General features: G+C 35.0%; 2 protein-coding genes across 4 annotated transcripts; one reads left to right on the forward strand and one right to left on the reverse strand.

Moving 5' to 3' along the window:
• The first annotated feature begins 1867 nt into the window (after positions 1-1867).
• Positions 1868-22997, forward strand: LOC129797469 (endothelin-converting enzyme 2). 2 transcript variants are annotated; one of them, XM_055840074.1, is made up of 9 exons: positions 1868-2650; positions 18073-18139; positions 18282-18376; positions 19660-20209; positions 20763-21865; positions 21973-22021; positions 22095-22293; positions 22353-22517; positions 22585-22997. In XM_055840074.1, exons 1-9 carry the CDS (start codon positions 2596-2598, stop codon positions 22756-22758), a joined length of 2457 nt encoding a protein of 818 aa, XP_055696049.1. In that variant the 5' UTR covers positions 1868-2595; the 3' UTR covers positions 22759-22997. The 2 variants fall into 2 exon arrangements, with proteins under 2 accessions (XP_055696049.1, XP_055696050.1); XM_055840075.1 differs by lacking the exon at positions 1868-2650 and adding an exon at positions 17531-17877.
• Positions 22983-26962, reverse strand: LOC129797443 (structural maintenance of chromosomes protein 6). 2 transcript variants are annotated; one of them, XM_055840005.1, is made up of 4 exons: positions 26734-26962; positions 26009-26633; positions 23416-25945; positions 22983-23349 (listed from the first exon to the last, which is right to left on the reverse strand). In XM_055840005.1, the coding sequence occupies exons 1-4, from the start codon at positions 26806-26808 to the stop codon at positions 23331-23333; spliced, it is 3249 nt and encodes a 1082-aa protein (XP_055695980.1). In that variant the 5' UTR covers positions 26809-26962; the 3' UTR covers positions 22983-23330. The 2 variants fall into 2 exon arrangements, with proteins under 2 accessions (XP_055695980.1, XP_055695979.1); XM_055840004.1 differs by having other exon boundaries at positions 26009-26651.
• Positions 26963-27873: the final 911 nt, after the last annotated feature.

The raw sequence follows: 27873 nt of genomic DNA on the forward strand, positions 1-27873 counted from the left end.
CAATTTTGCGGTTAAATAAAAATTAAAAGTACCTAATCTACCTTTTTTTACCCAATTAACCGGTACTGGGATTTTTCTGGAGTTGTTTCAATTTTTCCACGTAATCTGGTATTTCTATTACGTTTGCAAATTACCCACAAAGTGTTCTTGTTTAAGAAAGTCACTATTTATAATTAATTTGCCTTTGCAAATTAGTGCTAAAGGGGGTTACAAAGAAAGTTCAATACTAATACTGTTTTATTTGACCCATTTTACAAGTTAATTATATGATTTACATACTCTTCCGTTTAAAATTTCATGACATTTCACAAAAGCCTTTGATACTTGACTAATTCAGGATGTACAGGAGTTGGATGAACAAACAAAATTTAGATATAATAGAATTTCTCAGAAATTCTTTTTGAACCTATCTGGAGAAGTCCTCAAACGTCCTTTTAGATTGTTTGAATAGGATCATAGGAGAATTGCTTATGGAATTTAAAAAAAATGTCATAAATTGAAAGGGTTTAGGACTTATTTATTTATGTTTTTAAAAAAGAAAAGGATAACCTTGTTTAATGTACTCCTTAATAATTTTAGTATATTAAGCAAAATTAAATTTTTAAAATAATTTAAATTAAACCTTTGTTATACAGACAATTAAACTCCTATAACCGAGAAAAGTTCAACGACCCAGGATGATTGTCTGTCTAACTTTTTCTATGATATCACACACTTATCATTGTGTTAAATGCGATCATAAACTTGACTACAACATAAAACTACAAAACACCGTAAAGTTCATAAAAATTTGCAAAAATTAACCTTCTAAAAGGACAAACATCATGGAATATTGTCAATGTATTTACGTAGATACTTAAAGCGGAATTGTTAAATTTTATTATTTTAAAAAGATAATTAATAAAAAAGATTTTTTTCGAATATTTTAATGTAAGATTTTTTGTCGTACATAAGCGATTATAGAAAAGGAAAATAAGTTTACGTGTAGCGTCTTCTGTTAAATATACCTACTTTTATGGTATTATATTACAAATGGGTTTCAAAGAAAATAAAACATCACATCATTCCTTATTATATTTTTTTTAGTTGGTAACAAATAGCTTATTATACGTTTTGTGAATGACTAAGAATTTATTTTGTAGTAAATAAAAATTTAAAACGATGATTCTCCAACAAATCTCCACTGTTTGGTTGAATCAGTTCACAAACAACTTTTTACCAACTTTACTGTGCCCCTGCAACTTTTGTGTCGCAAAACAAGACACAATCTTTTCTTTTTTTATGTGACGAAATACCTAAATGATAAATTAGCACCTTATAATTATCTTTTGACTCTAGTTTCGTCACTTTCGCGGAATAACATTTTTAAGAGTGTACATAAGATCAAAAAGTTATACATATAGGTACACTCTGATGTACATTATACAATATGTAACATAAGTATTTACCTACCTACCAACTTTGTATATTTTTACCTTTATATTGGGTGAGGGCAATCATTCTTAGGTGGGGCTCTGAGCAACCCTTAAAAAATAGAATTTTTTCCGCGAAAGAGGGTGGCACATGAATATTTCACGAGAAAAGCCTGTCCCACTTTTGCCTGGAATGCATCGGAAGTGTGATCGATGTCGAGGCGCCGGGTGGTTTTGTTTCATAAGTGGCCGGTCTTCATCTGCGACACGGGCAAAGAGGGGAGCCCCCCATTAGGTGGAATAAGCATTGTTGCGGCAATGAGGTGCCGAAGAGGGGTACATACTATAATGTTGATTGTCGTGTCTATAATACCTCCCACTCCCATTCGGCGCAACCACAGTGGCACAATACACACAATTTAACGGTCAGACAACAAATTACGTGGCGCACAGCAAAATCGATGGGGAAAATCGATCTGATCCGATTCTATTCACTTCTCCCAGTCGCTGATACTTCAATTTTTCCTCGCTGCTCAGTCACTTGTGTTTGATTTGCCGGATCGGACGTTGGCTGACGTCTCCCCGGCCAACAACTTCCGCCTCCCCTGTCGCCAAAGTGATTTAAACAAGCTGTTGATTTGTACCCTCACAGCACATTTCCCTCAATTTCCCACCATCCATTTCCACACCGAATTCCCTCCCCGCAATCCCCTCGTCGTAAAGTGTTTTCTCGCAATTTTCGCGTGCCCCGTGGTTGAAGGTGCTTTATTCACCGGAGTGAGATGGATTGGCGCCAAAATAGCCCGCTAATTCAGCATCACTGTGAATTGATAAGATAAATAATTCATTTCGTGGTGTTTGAATTGTGCTTTTGATTTATTCAGGGGATTCGCCTAAAAGATTATAAAGCGTTTTGTTAAAAAGACTCATCAGTAGCAATTTGTGTGCCTTCAGGTGTACATCGTGATGATGATAATTATTTGATTGAGTGACTATATTCATTCTTTGTGCCTTCAATTTGCCTGAAAAACTGTGTTAATGATAGATAAACAAGTATATTTCGGAGGGTGCTAAAGGTGGGTCATTTCGTGGGGAGTTACCGCGTTCAGAGGGAGAAGAAAAAAAAACATTTTGGAAAATAATCACACCGAAAGTCATCAAGTTCACTCCACTCTCGTGTATTATGATTAGCAACAACAGCAAAGTTTGGACAACCGCCACGGAAAATGGACTATCACGTACGTATTAAATCTTGTGTTAGCCATCCAGGGCAATAATTTCCTCTTTCATGTTTCCTCGCGATGGGCGTTTATCTGTGTCAGATTTATGATTAAATTTATTTTGTTATTTTTTTTTAATTCAAGAGTTTCTCATTGTAAGGGTTTTCCTTTTAGAATAGTACCCATATCCTTTTTTTTCAAATTATAACAACTTCGATCTAATCTCTGAAATGTGCTCTAAAATGCTCTTAGTTTCTCTTTCACAAATCTTAATATTTTCACAAATTGTGTTGCAAATTTTGTAAAATTTGAAGAATGTCTGTGTTGTTTTGCAACATTGCAACATTTTCCCCGTGTAAGAGATTTTTTATTTAAATGTCAAACATACTTTATTTTAATGATGTTCTCACTTTATGCTCATTGCAAAAATTTTATGTATTTTAGCTTTTAGTACTTCTAGAAATAAATTGTTCCTTTTTTTGCTAAAATTTTTTTGACATATAATACCCTCTGTCTGAGAGCGGAGAGTTCAAGGGAAGTTCCCACTACTTCGGACCAGTACATCACTTTGTGAGCGATTTTAATTGATAACACAAACACGAGCAAATCTCGCGCGAACCTTGATGCCATTCAATGTCTTATGGGCATCACGTCTCGTGCATCACAATGCGAATTTCGTCGACACGCAAATTAATTCAAAACCTGCACACATAAACTTCCGATCTCTGAATCTCTTCCCATGAACCGTCAGAACTTCCCAAAATAGCTGAGAATTTGCATAAATTTCTCGCAGAATTTTTATGTTTTAATTAAAGCTAATCATGCAGGGGTTATACTACTTCCTCCTTCCTTTTGCTCAATATGCATTCTACCACTGACCCACTCAATTGGAGTCAGTGTTAGATCCCTCATGGGCATCTCTTTCCTCACACGAGAATTTCGCAAGAAAACCCAGGTGAAATGGAAAGAAATCACGCAAGGTTTTGCGCAATATTCGAGACGTTTTGAAGACAATAAAGTGCACAATAATTTGAATTATTTTGCACAGAAACACTCAATTTTGATAATTAGCAGCGTGAAGACGTATACCTGCGCAATCTTGAAGAATTATTTTTGATTGATTTTGCAGTGAGAAAAGCTCAAGCATATGTTTCTCTAAAAATTTATCCACGTACGATTTATTGGTGGGGTTAATAAAAATAATAAAGGTCCGCAAAATAATGCGAAATTCTGGGAAAGTCACGAGTTTGTGTACAAATCCAATTGGCATTGAGCCGGGTTTTCTTTCTTGCGGAAAAAGAGCACATTGGCGGAATGAAAAGCAAAAAGGTCAATAATTTAGAAATTCTTTTTTATTCAATTTTTTTTTAAATAAAAAAGCATTTTGTTATGAAAATTTTACAATATATTAAAAGCATAAAAGCTCAACAATATTGTTTTTTTTTATTTACCTTTTTCTCTGCATACAGAATGTAGTAATTAAATAAATTACAAGCAATAAGTAATCATTCATTTTGAATACATTGATCAATGTAAATTACATGCTTATAAAAAAATCTTACAAACTAGTATCGATTAGAAGCAAATCAACAGATTAGCTATTCTAAGAAAATTCTCTAAAGAAAAGGAAATCTTCTATCAAAATATTACTCAAAAGCTTATCAGTATACAATTTCGAAAAATAGCAGATTAAATGCATATAAGATAGTATTAGACGTAAGTAAAGAATTCGTACTAGACGTAAAGCTGACTGTAATTGCATTTGCAAGTGATTGTAAAAAATAATTTACATGCAAATCCTATTTATATTGCACATCTTGGTAATCACGACAGAATGAAAAAAAAAACGATTAATTGATCTCTCATTCGTGATGTTTTTGCGTGAGGATTGAATTCCAATTAATTATCGCATCAAGGGGCATCTCAGTCATGACTTAGCTTTTATTGGGTGGCTGGAAAATTGAGATTTCTTGGGTAATTTTGGGAAAAAATCCAACCGCAAGCCGTGTGATGTGTGTTCTATAAAGAAACCAATGTTAAGTGCTTCAGTTTATAGATTTATCACACGAGATATAAAAATATTTGCTCTTCATATCTTGTGGCGCGTTTTGCAAGTGTCTGGCTTTTTAGCTGGAAAAACCCCATCTCTTTATACAAATCACGAGCATTAATTTCCATAAATAATTGCGCGATGAAGATTCCAGAAAAATGCAATTAAAATATCAAATTCAATGCGCACTTTACGTTCTAATTTTAACTTCTTTGAAGGAATTTGCTGATGCAAAATTTTCTTGGCATTGAAAGATCTCCGAAGAGCAGAAAATTAATAAAAGAGTAATGGGATATGGACGGAAGTAAATAGGAAGCACAATGCGAGATCAAAAAATCAACATATTTTTCAAATACCCCCCCTCATGTATTTAGCAAAAGCTAATTATCCTTTTTCTCTATTTGCACAATTTTTATGACAAATGGTGTTGGTGTAGTATTTGCATGAAAAAGAAACCAACTCGCTTTTTTCCATGATGCAAATAAAGTAAGGTGGCGCACTCCCTGGTGAGCTGGTGAGTGACGTCACTCCTCGGCTGGGGATGGGCGGAGCGATGTCATGGAGATGAGCTTTCATTGAGAGCTAGATTTAAATTTGAATTTAAAATAATAACAAACAATGTCCAAATTTCCCCGTTTCTTCGCATTTTGGTGGCCGGATTTCTTGCAAATTGTGTGAAATGGTGCGTTCTTTGCGTGCAAATTGTGGTGGTTGGTGTTGCTGTGGGGCTGAGGAAGAGCCCAAGTGCAAGTGCGGGTGGGAATTTTTGAAATTTCGCCCTCGTGATCGTGCGTGAAATGTGCACTCTTTCCGGCTTCTTCCTCACGCCCACAATTTGCAAGATTTCTGGCCATGGTGAGTCCTCTGCAGGCACAAACTGCCGCGAGGACTTGCCAAAGAACCCAATGAAGACGGTGGAATTGGAAAATGCGGCTAAAAATGAGTGCAAAATGTGACTTTGTGCCAATATTCTGCGAAGGCTCACAGAGAAATTCCATTAATTTGAGCCTTTTGCAATTGGCACCATGCGCATGATGCTAAAAATCCTCAGGACAAGAAGTGGTCATGCGCCTCAATGTCCATGATCACTTCTTGTCCCAAAAAAAATATTCTGTGCAAACCTTTTTCGCTCCTTATATAAAAGATAAGCTCTTTTCTCCCCATATTGAATTTGGCCCTGTGGGGCAAAGCAATGGGTTTGTACTTTTTAGCCCCTGGATCAAATCCGACCGTATGAAATTCTTTTTCTCCCCCAAATTCCCTTTTTACCACAGAATTCCCAATGAATTGCTCCCCATTCGCTATTGGGAATCTTGGGATGTGTAAGAGGTGGTACAGTGACCATGAGTGATGGTCAATTTCTTTAATTTAACACCGCATGCATGAGAATTTTGATTTTTTTTGCCTTTTTAATTTGAAAAATAATTCAATTGAAAAATTTACCTTGCGAGCCTTTTCTTGACTATGATGATCATGGTGGTTATTTACTCCATATTGCAGATGGCAAATGGTAAATGCTGAATTCTTGCAATTTAACACAAATATTTATTCTCTTTAAAATTTTACGATCATTTCTATTCTACCGTTTCTACTTTAATCTAATGGTAATGCGTGGTGACCCTGAGGAACAGTGTTGTGAAAGAACACATGGTGAAGAAGGTTCAAATGTGGTCCTTTGAGGCCCTAGAAGGAGTGTAATGGTTATATGTTGATAAGGAGTTTTTGAACTGAACATGACCATGGTCTTTTGATATTTGCAGATGGCACTTTTGAAATTTCTTCTTTCAAAAATGCATTTTTACAATTTTTGAAAAAGGTTCTAATGCCTTTTTTCCTTTCTCAGTTCTTGGTCAGAGTTGAAGATGATACATAATGTTTAACACATGACTTTCCTTTGAGTTCTTTATATGCTTTAATTTCATTTTTAGCTTTTTATTAGAAAAAAAATTAAAGGGAAATTTTAAAGTTAAAAACTAATTCAACAGCAAAAGAATAACTTCTTTTGCACCTCATTTGCTCCTATTATTGTATTACTAGACAGATTATTATTTTAAAAAAAATTCAATTGCTAACGAAAATTTAACTATCTTCCACAATGGTAAAAGTGCCAAAGTGCAAGAAAAATTTATTCTTGAAAGTTTTATCTGCAAAATCAATTCAAGGGGGTATCCTGATGAAAGTTTTTCGTGAAAAATTCGAATGATCATCCCCTCAAGTGTTGTATACATATGTATAGTTGGCAAAGAAGTAGAAAAAAAATCTTTTTTAGTTTCTTCTTTGAAGATTTCACTTTCAATTAAAATTAATTCCTGAATTTTCCTTTTACCTGCTAATTTTACGTACTAATGAAAATGATTTTGATAAAAAAGATTCAAATGAGAAAGAATTTTAAATAAAAAATTATTCAAAAGAGGATAATGAGAGAATTATTTATAAAATTATTGTTATTATTGTTATCTTGTCTCACAAATCACGTCTTTGAGGATCAAGTGATAACGAAAAAAGTTGGTGATGGTATAGTGAAATTCTTTAATTATTTAAAAGGGAGTGAGTAATTCTTAAGATGGAAATTCAATAAAATCTTATTGAATCTCATACTATTTTTGGGTGTGTGTGTATGTGAGATGAGAATTTAACCACTCTTGTCTATGATGATCATAATGTTTAAAATTAGGGGTACACCATATCTTCTTGCAGATGGCAAATGTTAAACACTTTTTTCAGCAATACTCCTGTCTCTCAGAATTTAAGACATACACTAATTTATTCTATGGAAACATTTTAATTATTTTAAGGACCCTTTCTTAAAATTCATTTTTCTTTCCTAATATTTGGAAAAAAGATCCTAAAATTTTTGAAATCAGTAAAGTTTCACAGCAAAAATGAAAAATCAATTAAGAATTAATTATTTATTTTCCTTTATAATATGTTGTGAATGATTGCAGGCTATAACTTAATATAATCTTCCAGTATTAGTTCGTATTATTTTCTTATGCAAGGGAGACACATTACAAATAAAATAAACTAGATAATCCGAGCTCTCATACTATAAGAATAATAATATAATAATAATATGTTTATTCATATAGAAATTGATTTTATTGAAAATAAAGGGAAAATAATTAAAAAATAGAAATTTAAAGAGAATTTCTTTTGAAGAATATTTTATAATAAATATAAGCAAATAAATCGAGGGCTGCATTGTAAAACCGGCTAAGTCGGTATGAACTCCGAACCGACTTAGCCGGTTTTACAATGCAGCCCTCGAAATATTTGTTCTGATTTGCAGAATGTCTTAGGAACTATAGTTGCCCTTCAGCTTTTAGTATCCTATTGTCCAGAGTATGTATTACTTCTCCCAACTTTGGTACCATTCAAACGAGTACATAAATATATTGTCGATGCTTCATCGCCTGATGTTAATTTTAACATTTTTTGTATTTGACCTAAAACTTTAATTAAATGTGCCAAGAAATATGAACTTATTGGGTAGCCACAATCTTTCATATTTTAGAACTTTCTTTCTTTTTTGAAAAGTAAGAATAATTATCAATAATTCTTTTCGTTCTTAAAAATTATTTATTCGGTGAATTTGAGAAAATTTTTAAATCGTAGTGCACGACTTATCGTTGCATTGTCAATTTCATTAAAAGAGTTTTCTTGAGAAAGAAAAAACATGTCCGAAAAGAAGTGTATCGTAAAAAATTGTAAATCTCATTTGCTACAAAATGTTAAAATTGGTCTACACCGTTTCCCAAAGGATGAGACCATCAGCAATGAGTGGTTAAAGTTCGCTGGAGTCACGCGCCAAGTGAATATTAAAAATGCAAGAATGTGTTCAGTGCATTTCGATGATGAATTCTTTGAAAAGTAAGATTTGCAAATTTTAAAAATTTTACCTATTAATACAATTAATACAATTTTTTTTTATTAAGGGATCAAAAGAAATGCAGGACGCTGAAGAAGTCAGCGGTGCCAACACGAGAGCATGAAAATGAGATGTAAGTATTTTATCGTATCTTTACATTATGCACTTTATCTATATCTTTATATACATATTATATAAGACCTTTTTCGAACCTTTAAATTATTTAAAGGCTATATGGATCCGGAAGGAATCCAATAGCCGTAAAAATTTAAAATGGGGAAGAAATTACTCAAAACCTAAATGACTTAAGGATGGTGAGACAAAAAAGTCTCTCAAGATTTTTTTTAAAGAAAATAAAATCAGAGAAAAACTCAAATTATCATATTTTCTAGAAGATATAGCAAGTTGTCTTAGAAAAAGTTGTAAAGCAAAAAATTACTTTAAGAGATAGTTTATTAACTTTACTTTTTCTCATTGGGAAATTCAAAATTTTCAGCTGTTCCATAACCCTAGAGTTGCTCTCTTTGCCCTCCTCACCCTATTTTTTTTTAGTTATTGTTCAAGATGAAATGTTACCACTTCCAAAGTGCATTCCTCTCTAAGTTATTAAGCCCATATTAACTTCCAGAAATTCCAGAATATATACTTCCATAGTACATTTCTCCCAAAATAAATGAAGTCATTGCCTTTTTCTTGTCGAATGAAATATCCTTAACATTTGGTGATCCTCTTCATGGTTAATACCAAGAATTTTTCATTAAAATTTAAATCATTTTCAACTTTTAAAGGGCTAATGATGATGTCTCAGGATGGGCTGGGGAGTTCCCGAAGCACCGGGATATGGGTGTGCAGTGCGATGACTTGAGATTGAAGAGTGCTGAAGCAGAAATTGCTGAATTGAAAAAGAAACTTACATTGTATCAGCAACTCTTCAATCCAAGTCAACGCAAAGCCATTGAGACCCAAACCCGGATGATGTGCACCCCGGAGGACATGGCAGCCAGCATCTCGGAATATTCCCATGGGGCCAGGGCGTATCGCTACCACCGAGAAAAGCAAAACGCCCCGCTGCCAGCCCCACGCACCATCCAAAAATGGGTTGCCAAGGTGCCCTGTGCCCCAGGTCTCCAGAGGCATCTCTTCCCAATTATGAAGGAGAAATTGGAAGAAGAAGGTATCACTGTCAATCAAATTTTCGTTGCCATTACTAACACTTGCACAAACAGAACTTTAGTAGAACATTTTATTAAAAAATACTTTTTACTAAAATTTTAGTAGTTATTTAACACGATTTTCTTTAAATTTTCACCTGGAAATTTAATTATGACTGTTGAAATGTTTTATGCCTTTATATTACACTTAATTTAAATGAATTTTACGAAATTACAGTAAATTTTTCTATGAGTTCACCGTCAATTTTTACTAAATTTCTTATTTAAAAAATCTTTAAAAAATTTTCATTTTGCTTAATTAAATTTTATTTTATTTTATTTTGAAACCATATTAGTTTCTATTTCATAATTAAGCTATTTATTGATAATCAGCACAATATGTATTATGGTTTTCCCAAAAAAAAACGCGAGAGCGAACAGACGCTCTTCACTCAATCGTGGCTTCATTTCAAATGACAACACACAACTTAAAAGAATTGAAAAACTCTGCATATGGTGAAAATAAACTATTTTCTTCAATTTACAGAAAATTTATGTTCAAAAAGACTAAAATTTTGCTTTATTTTACTGAATTTCTACGTAATGATTAAAAAACTAGGAAAATTAAAAGAAAAATTAACTATAACAACTTCGTAAAAAAGACTAAGAAAATTATTTAATTTAACTGTTCTTTAGGAAACTCTTTAGTTTTATGTTTAAAAAAGAGAAATTTTCCCGTAAATGTACATTTACTGTGAATTTACCAGCAAATTAACTAAAATTATTTTTAGTGTGTACTAAAATTTAGGAATGTCAACAGAGGTTTCGTTGACTAGTAGTTATGTGTTTAATGAAAGCTTTAGTATAGAATTTGACTAAATTTGTCTACTAAATTTTAGTTTTAAGGGTATGAAACTAAAAATTTTAGTTACTATCACTATGAAAAAAAAACACACTTTAGTGAAGAGAAATAAAGATTTTAGTGAGTTGAGGCAAAATGACTAAAATTTGCAGTTATAATTACTTTTTTTTTTTAAATAAAAATTTAATTACTAAAAACATGAGTATTACTTTACTAAAATTTGAATGACAACGTACATTAGATGTTAAAGGAAAATTTATATATTTTAAGGAAAGCGGCAGCTGGTTGTTCTCAGCTTTGATGAAATGAAGGTGAAATTTGAGAGGGTGTACGACCAAACACAGGACTGTATATTGGGCCCTAACGACTACGCCCAAGTATGTATATATGTATATTAATCTTTAGTTATCACTTATGTTTTTGTGTATATTTCATGTACCATTGTTGCATTCCAAATTTTGTTCATGTTTAAACCCTTTCAATTCCATTGGGTCATACGCTGACCCAAAGACTCGATTTTGAAAATGTTTAATTTTGTATAGTTATTTTTTAAATATTGTGTCCAAATTAGTACAAGACTATTTTTTACAATCAAGGACTTAGAGGATCAGGAAGGACGAAAAACCGTAAATTTTTGAGTTGGGTTTTTTTTGCCAAAAATGTCTTATTTGAGCTCAAAGGAAATCCCAAAAATTATTTTTAGTTTAATCAGCTCGCTAGATTGATCGCGGACCTTAAGGGTTAAATTGTTTTGCCTTTTATTATACTCTCACAGAATTGGTACACTGAAAAAAACACAGCTATCATAAGCTTGACTATTTTCTTTAGTGTGAAAAAACCACTTTTAATTTAAATTTGAACTAGCTTGTTCTAAAATGACTTGGTTTAAAAGAATGCTATCATTGCTATAAAAATGCTAGCCATATGTTAATTTAAATTTTTTTTTGTTTAGGTGATCATGGCAAGAGGATTGTTAAACAATTGGAAGCAGCCAATATTCTACGGCTTCGATGCCAAGCTGTCGAAAGATTTACTTTCAGAGATAGCTGATGAATTTGATAAAATTGGCTTTGATGTGGTGGCCATAGTGTGTGATATGGGGGGCGGGAATCGTGGATTGTGGAACGATCTAAATATTTCGCCCAATGCCCCTAGGCATGTAACTTTTTTTTACTTTATATTTAGATCTTATTTATTATTATTTTTTATATATTTTACTTTTTTTTTAAATACTTTTGTATTTTCTTATCAATTGTATATATTTTACTTTTTTTTTTAATACTTTTGTATTTTCTTATCAATTGTATATATTTTACTTTTTTTTTTTAATACTTTTGTATTTTCTTATCAATTGTATATATTTTACTTTTTTTTTAATACTTTTGTATTTTCTTATCAATTGTATATATTTTACTTTTTTTTTAATACTTTTGTATTTTCTTATCAATTGTATATATTTTACTTTTTTTTTTTAATACTTTTGTATTTTCTTATCAATTGTATATATTTTACTTTTTTTTAATACTTTTGTATTTTCTTATCAATTGTATATATTTTACTTTTTTTTAATACTTTTGTATTTTCTTATCAATTGTATATATTTTACTTTTTTTAATTCTTATTACTGTTTTTTTTTAATATAGCTTTAGTATTTTTTTTTTGAAAGTAAGTATTAAATTATGGTTTTTCTATTGTATTTGGAGAAAAGGTAGTACAAATTTTTTATTAATTATCTCGTTTCATTTCCTTTAAAATATTTTAATTTATATAAATATTTTGATTTTTTTAGTTTTACCACGAAGGAGAATAAGGAGATATTTTCATTCGCTGATGTCCCCCATCTTCTAAAACTTCTGCGAAACCATTTTGTGGATACAGGCCTGTATTATAAAGGAGTCCTAGTCAATACAGATCCTGTTTTTGAACTCCTTCAGAACACAACCAACAAAGAATTTAAAATTGCTCATTCATTGAGCTTTAAACATTTGATGGTGAAGGGGCCAAGCCGGCAAAAAGTCTCCTTGGCTGCCAAATTGTTTTCCAGAAGGGTGGCTGCAGCCATAACAACACTTGGGAATGCAGGAATGCTAAAATCACAGAATTGGCGAGAAACAGCACAATTTATCACCCTCGTGAATGACTGGTTTGATTTAAACAATTCTTCACTTTTGCATAAAGATTCAAGAAAACGATTATCAGCATATGGTGCTGAATTAGAGCTACAGGAAAAAATTCTAGAAGAAATGAAGACGGCTGCCGATCAGCTGAATTTGTCAGCTACAAATCTTCCTTATCAGAATGGAATTATTATGAGTTGCAACGCTCTTCCACTACTTTTTGCAAAACTGAAAAAGGAGCATCAAATTGAATTCCTCCTCACACGTAGACTCAACCAAGATGTCTTGGAACAATTTTTTGGGCTTATACGTTCTGTGGGAGGGTTGCACGATCATCCACATGTGCTAGAATTCATACATCGTTTCAGACGATTGATGTTGAGCTCCAATACTGAGTTGATCTCAAAAAGCTCAAACGTTCTGAAAGACGAAAATGTTGCATCTCAATGTGTATCGGCCTGCACATTCACTCAGGAATACTCGGAAGGTAAGAAGAACCTTGGTATAATTGTGAATTTTTGAAATTTAATTTTTCCTGTGTCCTTTGTATTTATCAGAATTTTACCATAACGATCATTTTATAGAAAATTTGCCGGGCTACAACTTAATCTTAGATGTTTCATTTTTATCTAAAAGGGAAAATGCATTTTTAATCCACTTTCTAAAACCATAAACTTTTTTCTTTTTGCCACAACTACGATATTAAATGTTAATGTTATTTCACTTATATTAATTCAGTGCAAAAGATTATGAATCAGTTAGAACATTTTTAAAAGAAAAAAGAATATTTTAAAAATTAAAAAAATGTTCAAGTAACAAATTTTCTTTTTTTAAGTGATCAAATATTGGTAATAACTCATAATTAAATATACTAAATTTTAAGTATTATTTATGACGAGGTATAAATTGTCGCTTCGTTCCCAAAAGAAAAAATTGCAAAGGGAAGAAATCATTTTTATGCAACATTTCCGCAGTGAAATTCAAAAATTCGCAAAAAATGCATGACTTATGGGGACTACCTGAAGAGGGGTTTTGGGGGGAAAATAAATACGACCATCTGAAACCGCCTGATATAAGGAGCCTCAAATTTCAAATTTCATCACGATCAAAAATTTAAAAAAAAGTTAAATTCTTTAAAAATAATTCTTAACCTATTGCCCCAAGTAATTTTTACTATCACTATTATACATGAAAATTTTGATTTCTTTTAAAAATTTATATTAGATTTCTCTTACTTCTTCTTACAACAACTTATTTGCCCCAGATATCCTTACACAAGACCTGGAGGATTGCCACACTACAGAGGATGATCCTTCCGGCTTTTTCCAGGAACTCCTAAGTAAGGATCAGGATAATCCTAATAAGATCGATATAGAAGAAGAAGGCCTCATATACGTGGCAGGATATATTGCTGCGAAGAGGAAGTTTAGTGAATCCCTTGGTTGTCCAACGGCCCAAAACCCGCCCACGTCCCCATGGTTGGCAAACCTCTCCGAAGGTGGATTGTATTCACCCACACCACAATTTCTCAATGAAGTGAAGGTTATGGAGGAGCTTTTTAAGGAGCAACATCCAAAAAATTCCCTTTCAAAATCCCCGGGAATCCTTCACAGACTACTGGAGAAATCCAATGAGAAGAATCTGACGTGTTCATATGCAACGCAGAAATTGTTCTTTCGAACAAGAATTTTCATCCGAGTGAGATTTTTGAATATGCAAGGCCAGAAGAAAGAGAAAAAGAGAAAGAGACAGACACAAGTAATTGAAGATGATGACACAGATCCAGACGTACTTCGAGTGCCTGTTCCACTTAGTTTGAGGATGAAGAAATCGAGAAAGGGTGAAGGGTCAAATGACCATGAAAAGCGCAAGTACATTAGAAAAATGAAGAAAATTACAAAATAAGAATTTTAAGATCCTGACGAGCCACATCATATTTAAATAAATGTATAAATATTAATTATTTAAAAGGTGAATTTTATTACAATTTCTTAAAAATAATATCTTTTTTTTACTATATAAAAATTATTTCTCTTACACTAAAAGTTCCTTCCTTTCATTTATTTATTATTAAATTTCATTTAATTTTCCTTTCTCAAATATGTGAATGGTTGCACTTATATTACAGCTTCAAATGAAAATTAATTTCATATATACGAGACCTTGATTACCAGGTTTTAATATATGTATGTATTTGCAATGGAACTCCATAGCCTGCAATTATTCTCAACATAATATAAAGGAAAATAGATAATTAATTTTTGATTGATTTTTTTTGTTACTGTGAAACTTTACTGATTTCATTTTAATGTATTTCCTTTGAAAATGTAAAAAGACAATTATAAAAAATATCTCTTTTCTTGCTGCTGTTCAACTCCACAAATTTCATTTTTATGTATTTCTTTTGAAAAAAGAAGAAAATTTCAAAAATACGTCAAAGGAAAAGATTATCCTTCGGATTATTTTTAAAAATGGGTCTTAAAAATAATCAAAATCAATAATCAAATCAATTTGTATGTATGTGTTAAATTATGTATATGAAGCATTGTTGGTTAAATAGTGCAACATTTGCCATCTGCAATATGGAGTAAATAACCATCATGATCATTATAGTCAAGAATAGTTTAATTCCCATCCACATACACATACCCAAATAGAGTAAAAGATCTTCTTGTAAGTCATTTTTAAGAATAATTCACTCCCATTTAAAAAACTTTAACATCATCACCAATTCGATTTGGTACCACTTGGGAAGAGTTGAGGGTAAAGGGAAATTGAGAGTGGAATAAAACAGTATTAAATGTAATAAATAAGGCTTCAAGATTCATCACATAGTAATGCGTTTCATTTAGTTCTAAGAACTAGAGAGTAAATGCAAGAGCTTTGTGAATTTTGCTCACAGTAATTTTTAAGACTCTTTACTTTTCTCTTTATTATTTAAAAAAAATCAATTGCTTTTAATATAAACTTCTTTGCCAATGTATACAACACTTGAGGGGATGACCATTTGAATTTTCCACGAAAAACTTCCATCAGGATACCCCCTTGAATTGATTTGGCAGATAAAACTTTCAAGAATAAATTTTTCTTGCACTTCTTTGGCACTTTTACCATTGTGGAAGATAGTCACTGTGAGCCACAATCATTATTGGTTATCATAATTCTAATTGAGGACTCAATTTAATGAATTTAATATTTTAGAAGACATTGGTGATTTGTAGGTTTTCTTCACAGCCCAAAACGTCGTGGAATTTTTATTGGAGTTGCAGATGGTAAGATGTTAAATTTTCGTCAACAATTAAAAGTTATTCTTTTGCTGTTGAATTAGTTTTTAACTTTAAAATTTCCCTTTAATTTTTTTTCTAATAAAAAGCTAAAAATGAAATTAAAGCATATAAAGAACTCAAAGGAAAGTCATGTGTTAAACATTATGTATCATCTTCAACTCTGACCAAGAACTGAGAAAGGAAAAAAGGCATTAGAACCTTTTTCAAAAATTGTAAAAATGCATTTTTGAAAGAAGAAATTTCAAAAGTGCCATCTGCAAATATCAAAAGACCATGGTCATGTTCAGTTCAAAAACTCCTTATCAACATATAACCATTACACTCCTTCTAGGGCCTCAAAGGACCACATTTGAACCTTCTTCACCATGTGTTCTTTCACAACACTGTTCCTCAGGGTCACCACGCATTACCATTAGATTAAAGTAGAAACGGTAGAATAGAAATGATCGTAAAATTTTAAAGAGAATAAATATTTGTGTTAAATTGCAAGAATTCAGCATTTACCATTTGCCATCTGCAATATGGAGTAAATAACCACCATGATCATCATAGTCAAGAAAAGGCTCGCAAGGTAAATTTTTCAATTGAATTATTTTTCAAATTAAAAAGGCAAAAAAAATCAAAATTCTCATGCATGCGGTGTTAAATTAAAGAAATTGACCATCACTCATGGTCACTGTACCACCTCTTACACATCCCAAGATTCCCAATAGCGAATGGGGAGCAATTCATTGGGAATTCTGTGGTAAAAAGGGAATTTGGGGGAGAAAAAGAATTTCATACGGTCGGATTTGATCCAGGGGCTAAAAAGTACAAACCCATTGCTTTGCCCCACAGGGCCAAATTCAATATGGGGAGAAAAGAGCTTATCTTTTATATAAGGAGCGAAAAAGGTTTGCACAGAATATTTTTTTTGGGACAAGAAGTGATCATGGACATTGAGGCGCATGACCACTTCTTGTCCTGAGGATTTTTAGCATCATGCGCATGGTGCCAATTGCAAAAGGCTCAAATTAATGGAATTTCTCTGTGAGCCTTCGCAGAATATTGGCACAAAGTCACATTTTGCACTCATTTTTAGCCGCATTTTCCAATTCCACCGTCTTCATTGGGTTCTTTGGCAAGTCCTCGCGGCAGTTTGTGCCTGCAGAGGACTCACCATGGCCAGAAATCTTGCAAATTGTGGGCGTGAGGAAGAAGCCGGAAAGAGTGCACATTTCACGCACGATCACGAGGGCGAAATTTCAAAAATTCCCACCCGCACTTGCACTTGGGCTCTTCCTCAGCCCCACAGCAACACCAACCACCACAATTTGCACGCAAAGAACGCACCATTTCACACAATTTGCAAGAAATCCGGCCACCAAAATGCGAAGAAACGGGGAAATTTGGACATTGTTTGTTATTATTTTAAATTCAAATTTAAATCTAGCTCTCAATGAAAGCTCATCTCCATGACATCGCTCCGCCCATCCCCAGCCGAGGAGTGACGTCACTCACCAGCTCACCAGGGAGTGCGCCACCTTACTTTATTTGCATCATGCTTTTTTCCTCTCAAACTGTTCAGTCCACACTCATTTAATTTAAAAGAGAGCTTTTTCTGTGGCTTTTATTTTGCCATATACATAAATCGATATAGCGCGAATATGCTTTAACTTTACATTGCATGAGAGCTCCATTGTACTTGCTACAGAGTTTTATAGAATAGTGCAGAATGAGCTTTTGAAGCGTCCACTCTGCAAGGAGTTTCCGTGAGTGCTTTCCGCGTGATTTTCCGGTGAGTTTTTCGTGTGCCAAGAAGTCCTATAAAAGGAAAAAGCCTCTTAGTCTGAATTTCGTGCATTGTGGTGTAGAAGGTGCCAAAGCTCAAATGCGGCACACGCCAACATTTTCCGTTGCTTGGTCTCTTGGTGGGTGTATATAAGTAATTTTCCCCATCTCCTCTGGCAAACACACTCCACCACATTCCAAAACACAAATCACGCACCCAAAATCACTTCCCCGACCCTAAAATATTGTTTGCCCTGGACAAATTCGATTTGTGTTGCGTGAATCACCCATCTCCAATCATAAGATGATTAACACGATAACGAACTTTTTTTCAGGAGCATCAACTGCTGCCGTACATCCAACACTTGGGGACAATCCATACGCCGTGGGCATTCAATCGAGGTGAATGAACATGAGCCGCTAATGACGACGAATATGTCGTGCAATCGATAAATGTATAATTTACTCACAATTTCTCTCCCTCCATTTCTCACCACCACCCACCCATTGAGGGGCATGAACTTTTCCCCGATGACCATTCTAGGTTCAGAAGGAAGTATTTCCACAAAACCATTTTCATCTCTCTGATCTTTATCATTGCGATTCTCCTGATTGGGATCATCGTGCTGGCATGTCAAGGTAAGTCTGCACGTAAATTGCACCTATTTTTGGCCAGAAATTTGTGGTCAAAAAATGTTGTTTGTAAAAGACATTGTTCTTGACCAAAAGTGGGAAAAACATCAAACAATAAAAAATTCAAATTGTATATAATTTGAATTTAAGGACTTTAATTATTTCCTGTCACTTCACTCTGTATTATTAGGGTAGTCCTTGAATTTAAATTAACTTCAATTTTATATAATATTCTCTCTTCCTTTAAAAAATTCTTAACTAAAAGTTTCGTCTTGAAAGCTCATTCGAAACACAGGCATTCAAAACTTTTTTTTAGATTAAGAAAATATTTCTTTATTCTGAAAGTAGTTTTGAGTAAAGCTCAAATCAAAAAGCAAAATTAAATGCAATGTTTCAGAGGAATAAATTGTTAAAATTTATGTAAATTCTGACCTAAAATTATGTTGAGAATACATTGAACAGATAAAGCTAGACTGAACCAGGTAGATGATGAATTTGCTAATTGGAATAACCAAAGACCGCAAGATAAAGGCAGAGATTGGTTAATCTAAAGCTGACAAAAGCAGATATTTTCGGAGATCACAATTCCTTTTAATTGTTGCTAATATAATTTAATTAGATGTTCTACTTTCTAGAATTAAAGTGAATTTTGTCAATTTCATTCCCTTCCATTTCACAGACTTCATTAAATCAATATTAAAAGCTTTTTATCTATACCTACAATTTGTATTCATCAATGCATGAAAAATCTAAATTATCCTGCTAAACTTGCAATACTAAACAATTGAGCATAACAAAAAGCTCGTTAAATGACAATAGAATTCGTTTGAATTACCCGCACACGGTAGAGGAGAAGAAAACATATCTTTAAAACAAATAGCAATTTATTAAAATTGTTAAAAGCTATAAAAGACGTGTAAATAGAGACATAAAATATACGCATAAAATAGCCAATCTTTTCGAGAGAACACCTATTCGCTCGCAGAAGAGTCTTTGAGAAATTTATTGACTCGCTGTGATTATTTCATGTTTGACGAGAGGCAAATTGCTGGCTCGGGAAAATACTTATCATGATGAAATATTATTTGTTTAAATAGCTAAATTATGTGCGCTGTGAAAGGTGTAAAAAGACTCTAATTGCTGCCCATTATCACGAAGTCAATCCTCAAGATAATTCAAACATTAATGATCCGTATTACTTCCTCGTAAATCATAAAATTTTTACATCGCACATCTTTGAGATTAGATTTTCTTCATTTTTTTTGCATATAAAAAAACACACCTTGCAGACCGAATGGTAAGAATTTGCGAGACTACAGAGTGCCTTAGGGCTGCTGCCAATTTTAAACTCTCTATGGATCAAACTGCTGATCCCTGTGAAGATTTCTATCAGTTCACATGCGGAAATTGGGCAGAAGAGCATCCCCGTCCAGATTCATCCATGTCTAATGATTGGTTCAGTGAGAAGCAAGTAAAGATCATGAGGCAGGTGCGATCATTTCTTCAGGAGAATGGCACTGCCGATGAACCCCTTCCCGTGAATCAGACAAGAATTGTCTTCTCGGCCTGCATGGATACCGAAACAATGGATAAGGTCGGCCTGAAGCCCATCTACAAGTATTTAAAACTCTTCAACCTACCCATCATCCCTACATTCCTCAACATCACCAACGTAGACTACAGCACCTACAATTTTGACTGGATTAAATCCATTGCATCTATAAAGAGATATTTTGGAATGGATGTGATGGTGGGATTTGATCTGATGCCTGATCCTGAAAACAGATCAGTCTATCGAATGGCCATTGGGACGCCGGAACTAGATACAGGGATACCATTGTAAGTTATTTTTTTATTTTTATTTTTATTTTTATAGTAGCTTTTACGCCAAAAAAGGATTTTTTTTTAAAGATTTCCCCATGAAAGAAAATTTAATATCTTTTCAAATTATTTTTAATCAATAAATCGAGCATAGGGGATGGTAGGTCAAAAAGGGTCAATTGAAAAAAAAAAGAATTAGAAAACCTTTACAAACATTTTCCCAGAGATTAGTTTCCTCTATCGTAACAAAAAAAATGCTTTTTCTACATTTTTCTGATTATTTCTGATTATTCCTGATTAACTTTAGCCGAACATCCTCTGATAATTTCGCTTTTATAAAAAATGAATAATTTAATAAGGAAATTGAATTTTCCGCACAGAAAAGTATCTCTCGTGCCATGTTCTAATTAAGGAAACAGAGTTTATTAGACAAGGAATTTTCATGAATCATGGGAAAAATGAAAAAGTTTTCATTGAACTTTATTAAATTTCGTAGAAATAACTTAAAACTAATTTTTCAAATATTTTTAATATTTATTTTAAAAATAATAATTTTAATAAAAATTCCCAGCAATAACGACAATCTCAAGAAAGCACAGCGGATCCGAAGACGTCTAGAGCTTTTTGGAATTCACTCAATAAACGATGAGTCTGTGATTCTGGAAGAGGATGAGGACGAAGATGAAGATTCTCTTGTGGGTGGTGCATACGGGAGGTATGTTTCGGAAGTAATATCTGCCATAATTCTCGACTACAAAAACACCACACTCGAGGAGGAGAGTGTGGCGAATATTCTTAGTGCTGGAAAGATGATTTTCAACACAACACGAGTCCTGTACAGACTCAATCAAGCCGCTGAGAATGCGTCCAAGGAGAAGGATACTGATCCCATGAATGACATCATGAATCTGAGTGTGATGGAACTGCAAAATTCAACTGATTCCTACATTTATCCACACGAGGGGATGCCTCTGTGGGAGAAGTACATCTCATTGCTCTTTGTGGATGTTCCGGAAGTCAATTTGGATTTGGAGAAGGACAAACTACTCACCAGTAGTGGTGATTTGCTATACCTTCAGACACTTGTGGAATTCGTGGCAAATAGCTCCCTGGCCAGGATTGAGTTGTACATTTGGTGGGCTGTTGTGGAGGAATTGATCATTCACACAACCACCGAAATGCGCAGCCTTCACAATCAGTATGCAAAATCCGTTACAAGCTTGGAGGGTTCCCTTTCGAGATCCCTCTACTGCGCCAATGGGGTCAATCAACTCATGGGGATGGCCGTGAGCTATGCCATTGCTGATCGTGAATTCTTGAAGCGTACTAAACCAAATGTGGAACTGATGCTTCAACTCATTCGGATGGCCTTCAACAATCTCGTGGTGACCACAACGTGGATGGATGCTGAAACCAAAGCAGTCACCCTGGAGAAATCTGCTGCCATGAAGAGTCTCATTGGCTTCCCCGAATGGATCCTCGAGAAGGGAACACTCTTGAATTTCTACAAAGGTGTCAATGTGACCAATTCCACCCACCTGGATAACATGCTCAATGTACTGCACAGGAATATGTTGGAGAAATTAATGAACTTCCGGCATGAGAATAAATTTGGATGGGCCACATCCCCAACCAATGTTAATGCTTTCCACACATTCCAGGCCAATGCCATAAGTAGGTTTCTTTGTTAATTCTATAAATCTATTCAAATCAACTCAAGCTGCTCATCCTTAAGATGGTAGAGCTTTAGTGCAAAGATAATGCCATTCTATTCTTTTTAGCTATTCCTCTGGCCATACTTCAGTATCCTTTCTATCATTTGGGACTTGAGTAAGTTTACTTTCTACTTATATTCTTTTAATATTATTTTTACTAAAAATTAAAGAAAAATCTCACTTACCAGAGCTTTAAATTACGGAGCCATCGGGACAATTCTGGGGCATGAGTTGACTCACGGATTTGACGACAGTGGCCGGCATTTTGACAAAAACGGAAACATCCGCCAGTGGTGGTCCAACAGAACAATTGACGAGTATGAAAATCGTACATCCTGTTTCGTGAAGTTCTACAGTCAATACTACCTCCCAGAAGTTTCGGATTATGTAAGTTCCTGTGCTTCTGTGTAGCAGCTTCCATCATCTCTGAGTATTCCTTCTTGTAGATCAATGGAGAACTAACTCTGGGGGAGAATATCGCAGACAACGGTGGCCTTAGAGAAGCCTTTAATGCTTACAAATTGTACACAGAAAGGAACGGAAGGGAGGACCTCTTACCTGGCTTTGAGAACTACACCCATGATCAGCTCTTCTTCATGTCCTATGGCAATGTGAGCTTAGAATAAATTCCCTTGACAGTATGAGGATTGTATGAACCTTTTTGCATCTTCCTTGCAGCTCTGGTGTGAATCAATGACAACAGTGGCGACCAAGTGGGCTCTCGAGGATTCCCATTGCCCAGGAAAAATTCGCCTTCATGGTGTTCTATCCAATTCCCCAGAATTTGCCAGGACATTCAACTGCAAAAAGGGATCAGGCATGTACCCAGCCGAGCGCTGTCGCGTCTGGTAGACTCCCAGCCAGCATATCTTCACGCAAATTGGTGTTGTTTTCTGTGCATGCACCCCCCGTGATTATCCGTGACCCCTGTTTTTGTCCTTTTGTACAACTGGTTGTGATATATTTTTGCATAGCGCATCCCTCACTCAGTGGTGCGAGCAATTCAATTGTATTTCTCAAGATTGACTGTGACAACAATGTGGTAGATTTTAAATTATATAAAATAAAGAATAGCATAAGGATTTGGAAAACATGTAATTACATACTTCACATAAGACACTTCATTTTCAGAATTTTTCTTTCACATATATAAGAATAATTTCATTTCATTTAATAGTTTCCTTCATGTGGAAAATTTCGTAGTTGGAAACTTCTTCTTCTTCTCGTTGAAAATTTAATTTTTAGAAATTCCTTTCACATAAGAACATTTCATATATAACATAGAAAACATCTTTAACAATGAATATCAAATTTAGAAAACTTCTTTTACACACATAATTCATCGAGGATTGTACTTCAAGAGTGTGTTGGTTTGTATCTTTTTTTTTTAGGAAACTGATTTTTTTCATCAGAAATTGATTCCTTTATTGAGGATCAGCCATTCTGTAGGACAAAAAAATAATTTTTAGAATGAATCTAATTTAGCAAAAACAAAGTGAATTAACTTACTTGTGAATTGTGAGTTTGGGGGATGCATCCAATGTAGACATATCCTGTGGTGTTAGGAAGCAGTACTGTGTGTATGGATTTTGACCAGATTCCCTGATGAGGAGTTCAGTCATGTACTGCCGATTGAGAGCATCAGTGAAGACATCGTATTCGTCAAGGAAGAAGAACGGATGCTTGAGGACAGTCCACAATGCCAGTAGGAAGGACACCGTTGTGTAGGATCTTTCTCCACCGGAGAGAGCTTGGGTGTTTGATGTGGCATTGGCGATGTGATTGTCCCGGGGAATGACTTTCACAGTGAACAGTCCCTTCTCATAGTCCACACTTATATCCCCCATAAATCCGCGCAGCTGAAGGAATCTACCAAAGTGATGAACCATGAGGCAGGAATAGTGTCTTTTGAGTCTAACGACGTACTGTGATCTCTTAAGTTGCGCCTGTTTGAGCTGCCTCAGGGTCAACTGGAGCATATCAGCTACCTTCTTATCCTTCTCGAGACGTGTAACGAGATGATTGAGATGCTGTTCAACTTTATCCAGGTCCCCGTGTGTACCCTCAAGGAAAGCAATATTGGCCTGACCTTCCTTAATGAGAGCTGCCACAGTCTCCTCTGATCGCTTCGAATGAATAGGCTCTCCAGTCTTCTCAGCTCTCTGCAAAGCTGTATTCATCTGTTTCTCCTGTTTCTCCTTCTCCTTTTGCAAATACTCAGCGATCTTCTGCTTTTCCGCCAATTTAGCTTCATTCTCCCGACGAATCTGTGTCTCCGACGCAACCTTGGAATTCTCCTTATCCTCTGCTGAGGTGAGCTTCTTAATTTGCTTACTAATCTCCGCTTCTTCCTTCTTCAAATTATCCCTCTTCTCCGTCAAAAGAGCATACTTGTCCGTCATTTCTTTGTACTTTTCCTTCTCATCCCTCTCCAGGTACAACGCCTTCTCCAGAGTCTTCCTAAGGGTGGCATGTTCCTCCCTGAGGGCTTCATTCTCCTTGCGCATTGGATAAACCGTATCACGAATCTCCTTCATTTGGTCCTCCAATTCCTTCAACTTTTCCTTTATATTTCGCTTTTCGGCCGTCTTAGCGGTCACAATGGTCTCCTGTTGCTTCTTATCTGCTGCAATCTTCTTGAACGTCTGCGTGACTTTCTGCAATTCTTCCTGTAGAATCTTTTCACGCCGCTGCAGATTTTCCTTTATCTCCTTCACATTAACCTGAATGAATCTTGCGGGTTTTTCCGGCATTGAATACATTCGGAATGGGTTTGCTGCATACTCCTGGAAAGGCTTGGCGAGGATGACTTTTGTCAAATATCGTGGAACATTGGAACCATCAGTGAGAGACATGGCAAGATCCATATCCTCCGTCAGAAGTATTGTCTCAATTTGAAGGCAATTTATAAGCGTATTCATGACATTGTGATCCTGAATGCGGATAACGTCCATCAAGGAGTACGTTCCTCGTACTGCTTTGCACTGTCCGGAAGAGTAATTGTACAGTTGCTTCTCAAATGGGGTCACTGTGATGGATGGAAGTCGTCCTTCGGGTACAATCCTCTTCATAATGTTCACAAGAAGTTTGTGATCGTTGTGTGAATTCACAAGGAATGCTGTGACATATCCCGAGAGGATATTTTCAACGATTGCACGCCATTTGGTGTCTGGAACCTCAACGTATCGTCCAAATGGGCCCCTTGGCATCTCAGAGAATTCTCCGCGTTTGTAGTGCTGCTCAATTGCCTTCAGAAGGTTCCCCATGTAGCCTCCATATGCGGCAAGATCATCTTTTGATTCATAGTCCAACTGCCGATACTCACGGCTTACTCTCATCACCTGCGCCTCGGCGTACTCCTTCTTATTACGGTAGTTATCATGGGATTTCTCCAATTCCGTAACTGCATTCCACAGATCGTCTATATCCCGTTCCAAATTTGAAAAAATAGCCAACATTTCGGCTTTCTTCTCCTCAAGCTGGGACATTTTTTCCTCATTTGTCCGCTTCATTTGAGCCAATTTCTCCTCAAAATCATCTTGAGCAAGGTGCTCCTTAACCATTCGAATATTCTCCTCAATCCGATGGCGTTTCTGCCTCTGAATTTCATAGGATTTCTTCTGTGCCTCCACAGCTTCCTTTTCATTTACAATCTCTATCTGTGCCTGATTGAATTGTGCCACAATCTCGGAAATCTTTGACTTCAAGGCATTCTGCTCCTCCCGATACTTTTGAATGTTAATCTGCACCTCAGTCCGGAGGGATGATTCGGATGCCAATGCCTGATTGAGCTGCTGCACAACTGTTTGTACCTCCTGCAATTCAGATTCCGTCTTCTCGTACAACTCCTTCAAGTCTCTGTACTTAATCCACACGAGCTCCTTCTTCATCTGTGCCAAAACTTGCTTCTTGTTACCCACAGAGGACAGAGCACGCTGCTTCTCTTGCATTTCATCAACCATCTTTGTATCATTCTCGATCTTCTCCAAGAAGATTTGACAATGAGTCTTATTCTCACGATAAAGCGCCAAACACTCACCTGATTAGAAAGAAAAGCTGAATTAGTAAGAAAAACTACAAAGGAAACAGAATCCAAACTTACCGAGTTTTTCTATCATCACTTGCAGCTGTGTGGCCTTCATGTAGAATGAGAACAACTTCTTCGGATCGCATTCTTTGAGGAAACTCCGGGCTGCATCTTGGTGGAGAACGCATATGGGATTATCAACTTGAATATTGAAGTACATAAGCAGTCGCTCCAGCATATGCCGATCCTTGAAGAGGAACTCTCCACGACCATTGACGACTTTGTACGTCGATGCCCCACTGGCAGAAATTTTCCTCGTGATAATAATTCGATCTCCATACTTTTTCGTATCAAATGCATCTTCTCCATCATTGGCAATGGCAATCTCAATTGAGCAGGACGCCTGTCCGTGCTTCACAAGTTGCTTGATGTTGGAACTCCGATGGGCAGCACTTGCCTTCCCACCAAGTCCAATGATGAGTGCAGTGAGAATGGCACTCTTGCCGCTTCCGTTATTCCCCACAATGATGTTGCATCGGTTGTTAAATTCCACCCGGAGATTCCCATGGCACATGAAATTCTTCAGGTGAATGTAGAGAATCCTTCCGCTCCACAGATCTTCATCATCATCCGACGTATCCATTTGCCACTTTCGCTTACTGCCTCTGGGGGCTTCCACATTCTGTGTCTGCACATTTTCCTGAAAAGACGATAAATCCTATTACAAATTCAACTTCCCTTTGTCTTCTTCCATTCTCTCCGTCGCCCCCAAAAAAACCCCGCCGGAAAAAAATTCTAACCTTATCTCGATTGAGAAGGGGCTTCTTTGCCGACCCGGCATCTTGAGACGCAGACGGCGCCTTTCTCTTTGGCATCGTGACGCAAACGCTGGCTTACGGCGTCGCGAAATGGTCACAGCAAAACGATTGTAAAATCTTCTAGCGCAATTTGTTCGTCGTACGCGTCCAAAGATTAAAATTTTATCACAAAAAACCGCCTTTTCACTCCAAAAGCGCAAAGACAACTGGAATTTCGCAATCCAACCCTGCACTTTATAAGAGAAAATTTTGAAAATAAAAATCAGTTGCTACACTGTAAAGTTTTTCTCGTCACCAAGAAAATTTTATTTTTTTTCTTCTTTACCACTTAACATTTTTTCCAAAAGAAAAGAAATAGTAAAAACATAAAGAAATTAAATGCCATAAAATTCAAAGAATATCGAAATTATCAAATAACCTGCAGAAATTAAAAGAAAATAACGGCTTATCTTTCAAATCGCAGTAAAAATGGATAAAAATAATGAATCATAGAATTTAATATTATACTTAATTAAATATTGAATTAACACCGCATATTTGCAAATGAAGATTTTTTGCAGTGTCAATTTTTTTTAAAACTTTTATGACCCAAAAAAATTCTCTGAGACATTTTTGGGGTTTTCCAACTGAGATCAATGCACGTGTGCAGCACTGATCCCATTTTACCTGAGAATACTTCAAAAATATAAGAGTTATGGTCCTTTAGGAGCACGAGGAGCACAGAGAATTATTTTATGGCCCTTTATTTGAAAATCCAATAAAACGTGCGGGCTTCAAGTTTTCAAAAAGATAAAACCTTCGAAGAAAAAAGGAGGCCTTGTGGCTTGAAAAGGCTGGGGCCGTAAAGCTTTAAAATAAAAAAAAAATAAAAAAAAAAAAAAGAAAAAAGGAGTTTGAGGGGTTTTTTTCAAAACTTTAGCCTTCCTTTGCAATATTTAAATTGCTTGCAAACATCTGGCTTTTCTTAAATGTGGGATTTTCCTGGCAAACATCTGTATGCCGGTGTTTTTCAAAAAGAAATAAGGACTTGGAAGATAATAAAAAATTATATTTTTGCATTTCTTTTTAATATGTTTTCTATGGAAAAAAAATCTAATGATTTTTTGGGACTTGATAGATTTT

Source organism: Lutzomyia longipalpis, chromosome 1 (genome assembly GCF_024334085.1).
Source record: "Lutzomyia longipalpis isolate SR_M1_2022 chromosome 1, ASM2433408v1".
NCBI classification, from domain to species: Eukaryota; Metazoa; Arthropoda; class Insecta; order Diptera; family Psychodidae; genus Lutzomyia; species Lutzomyia longipalpis.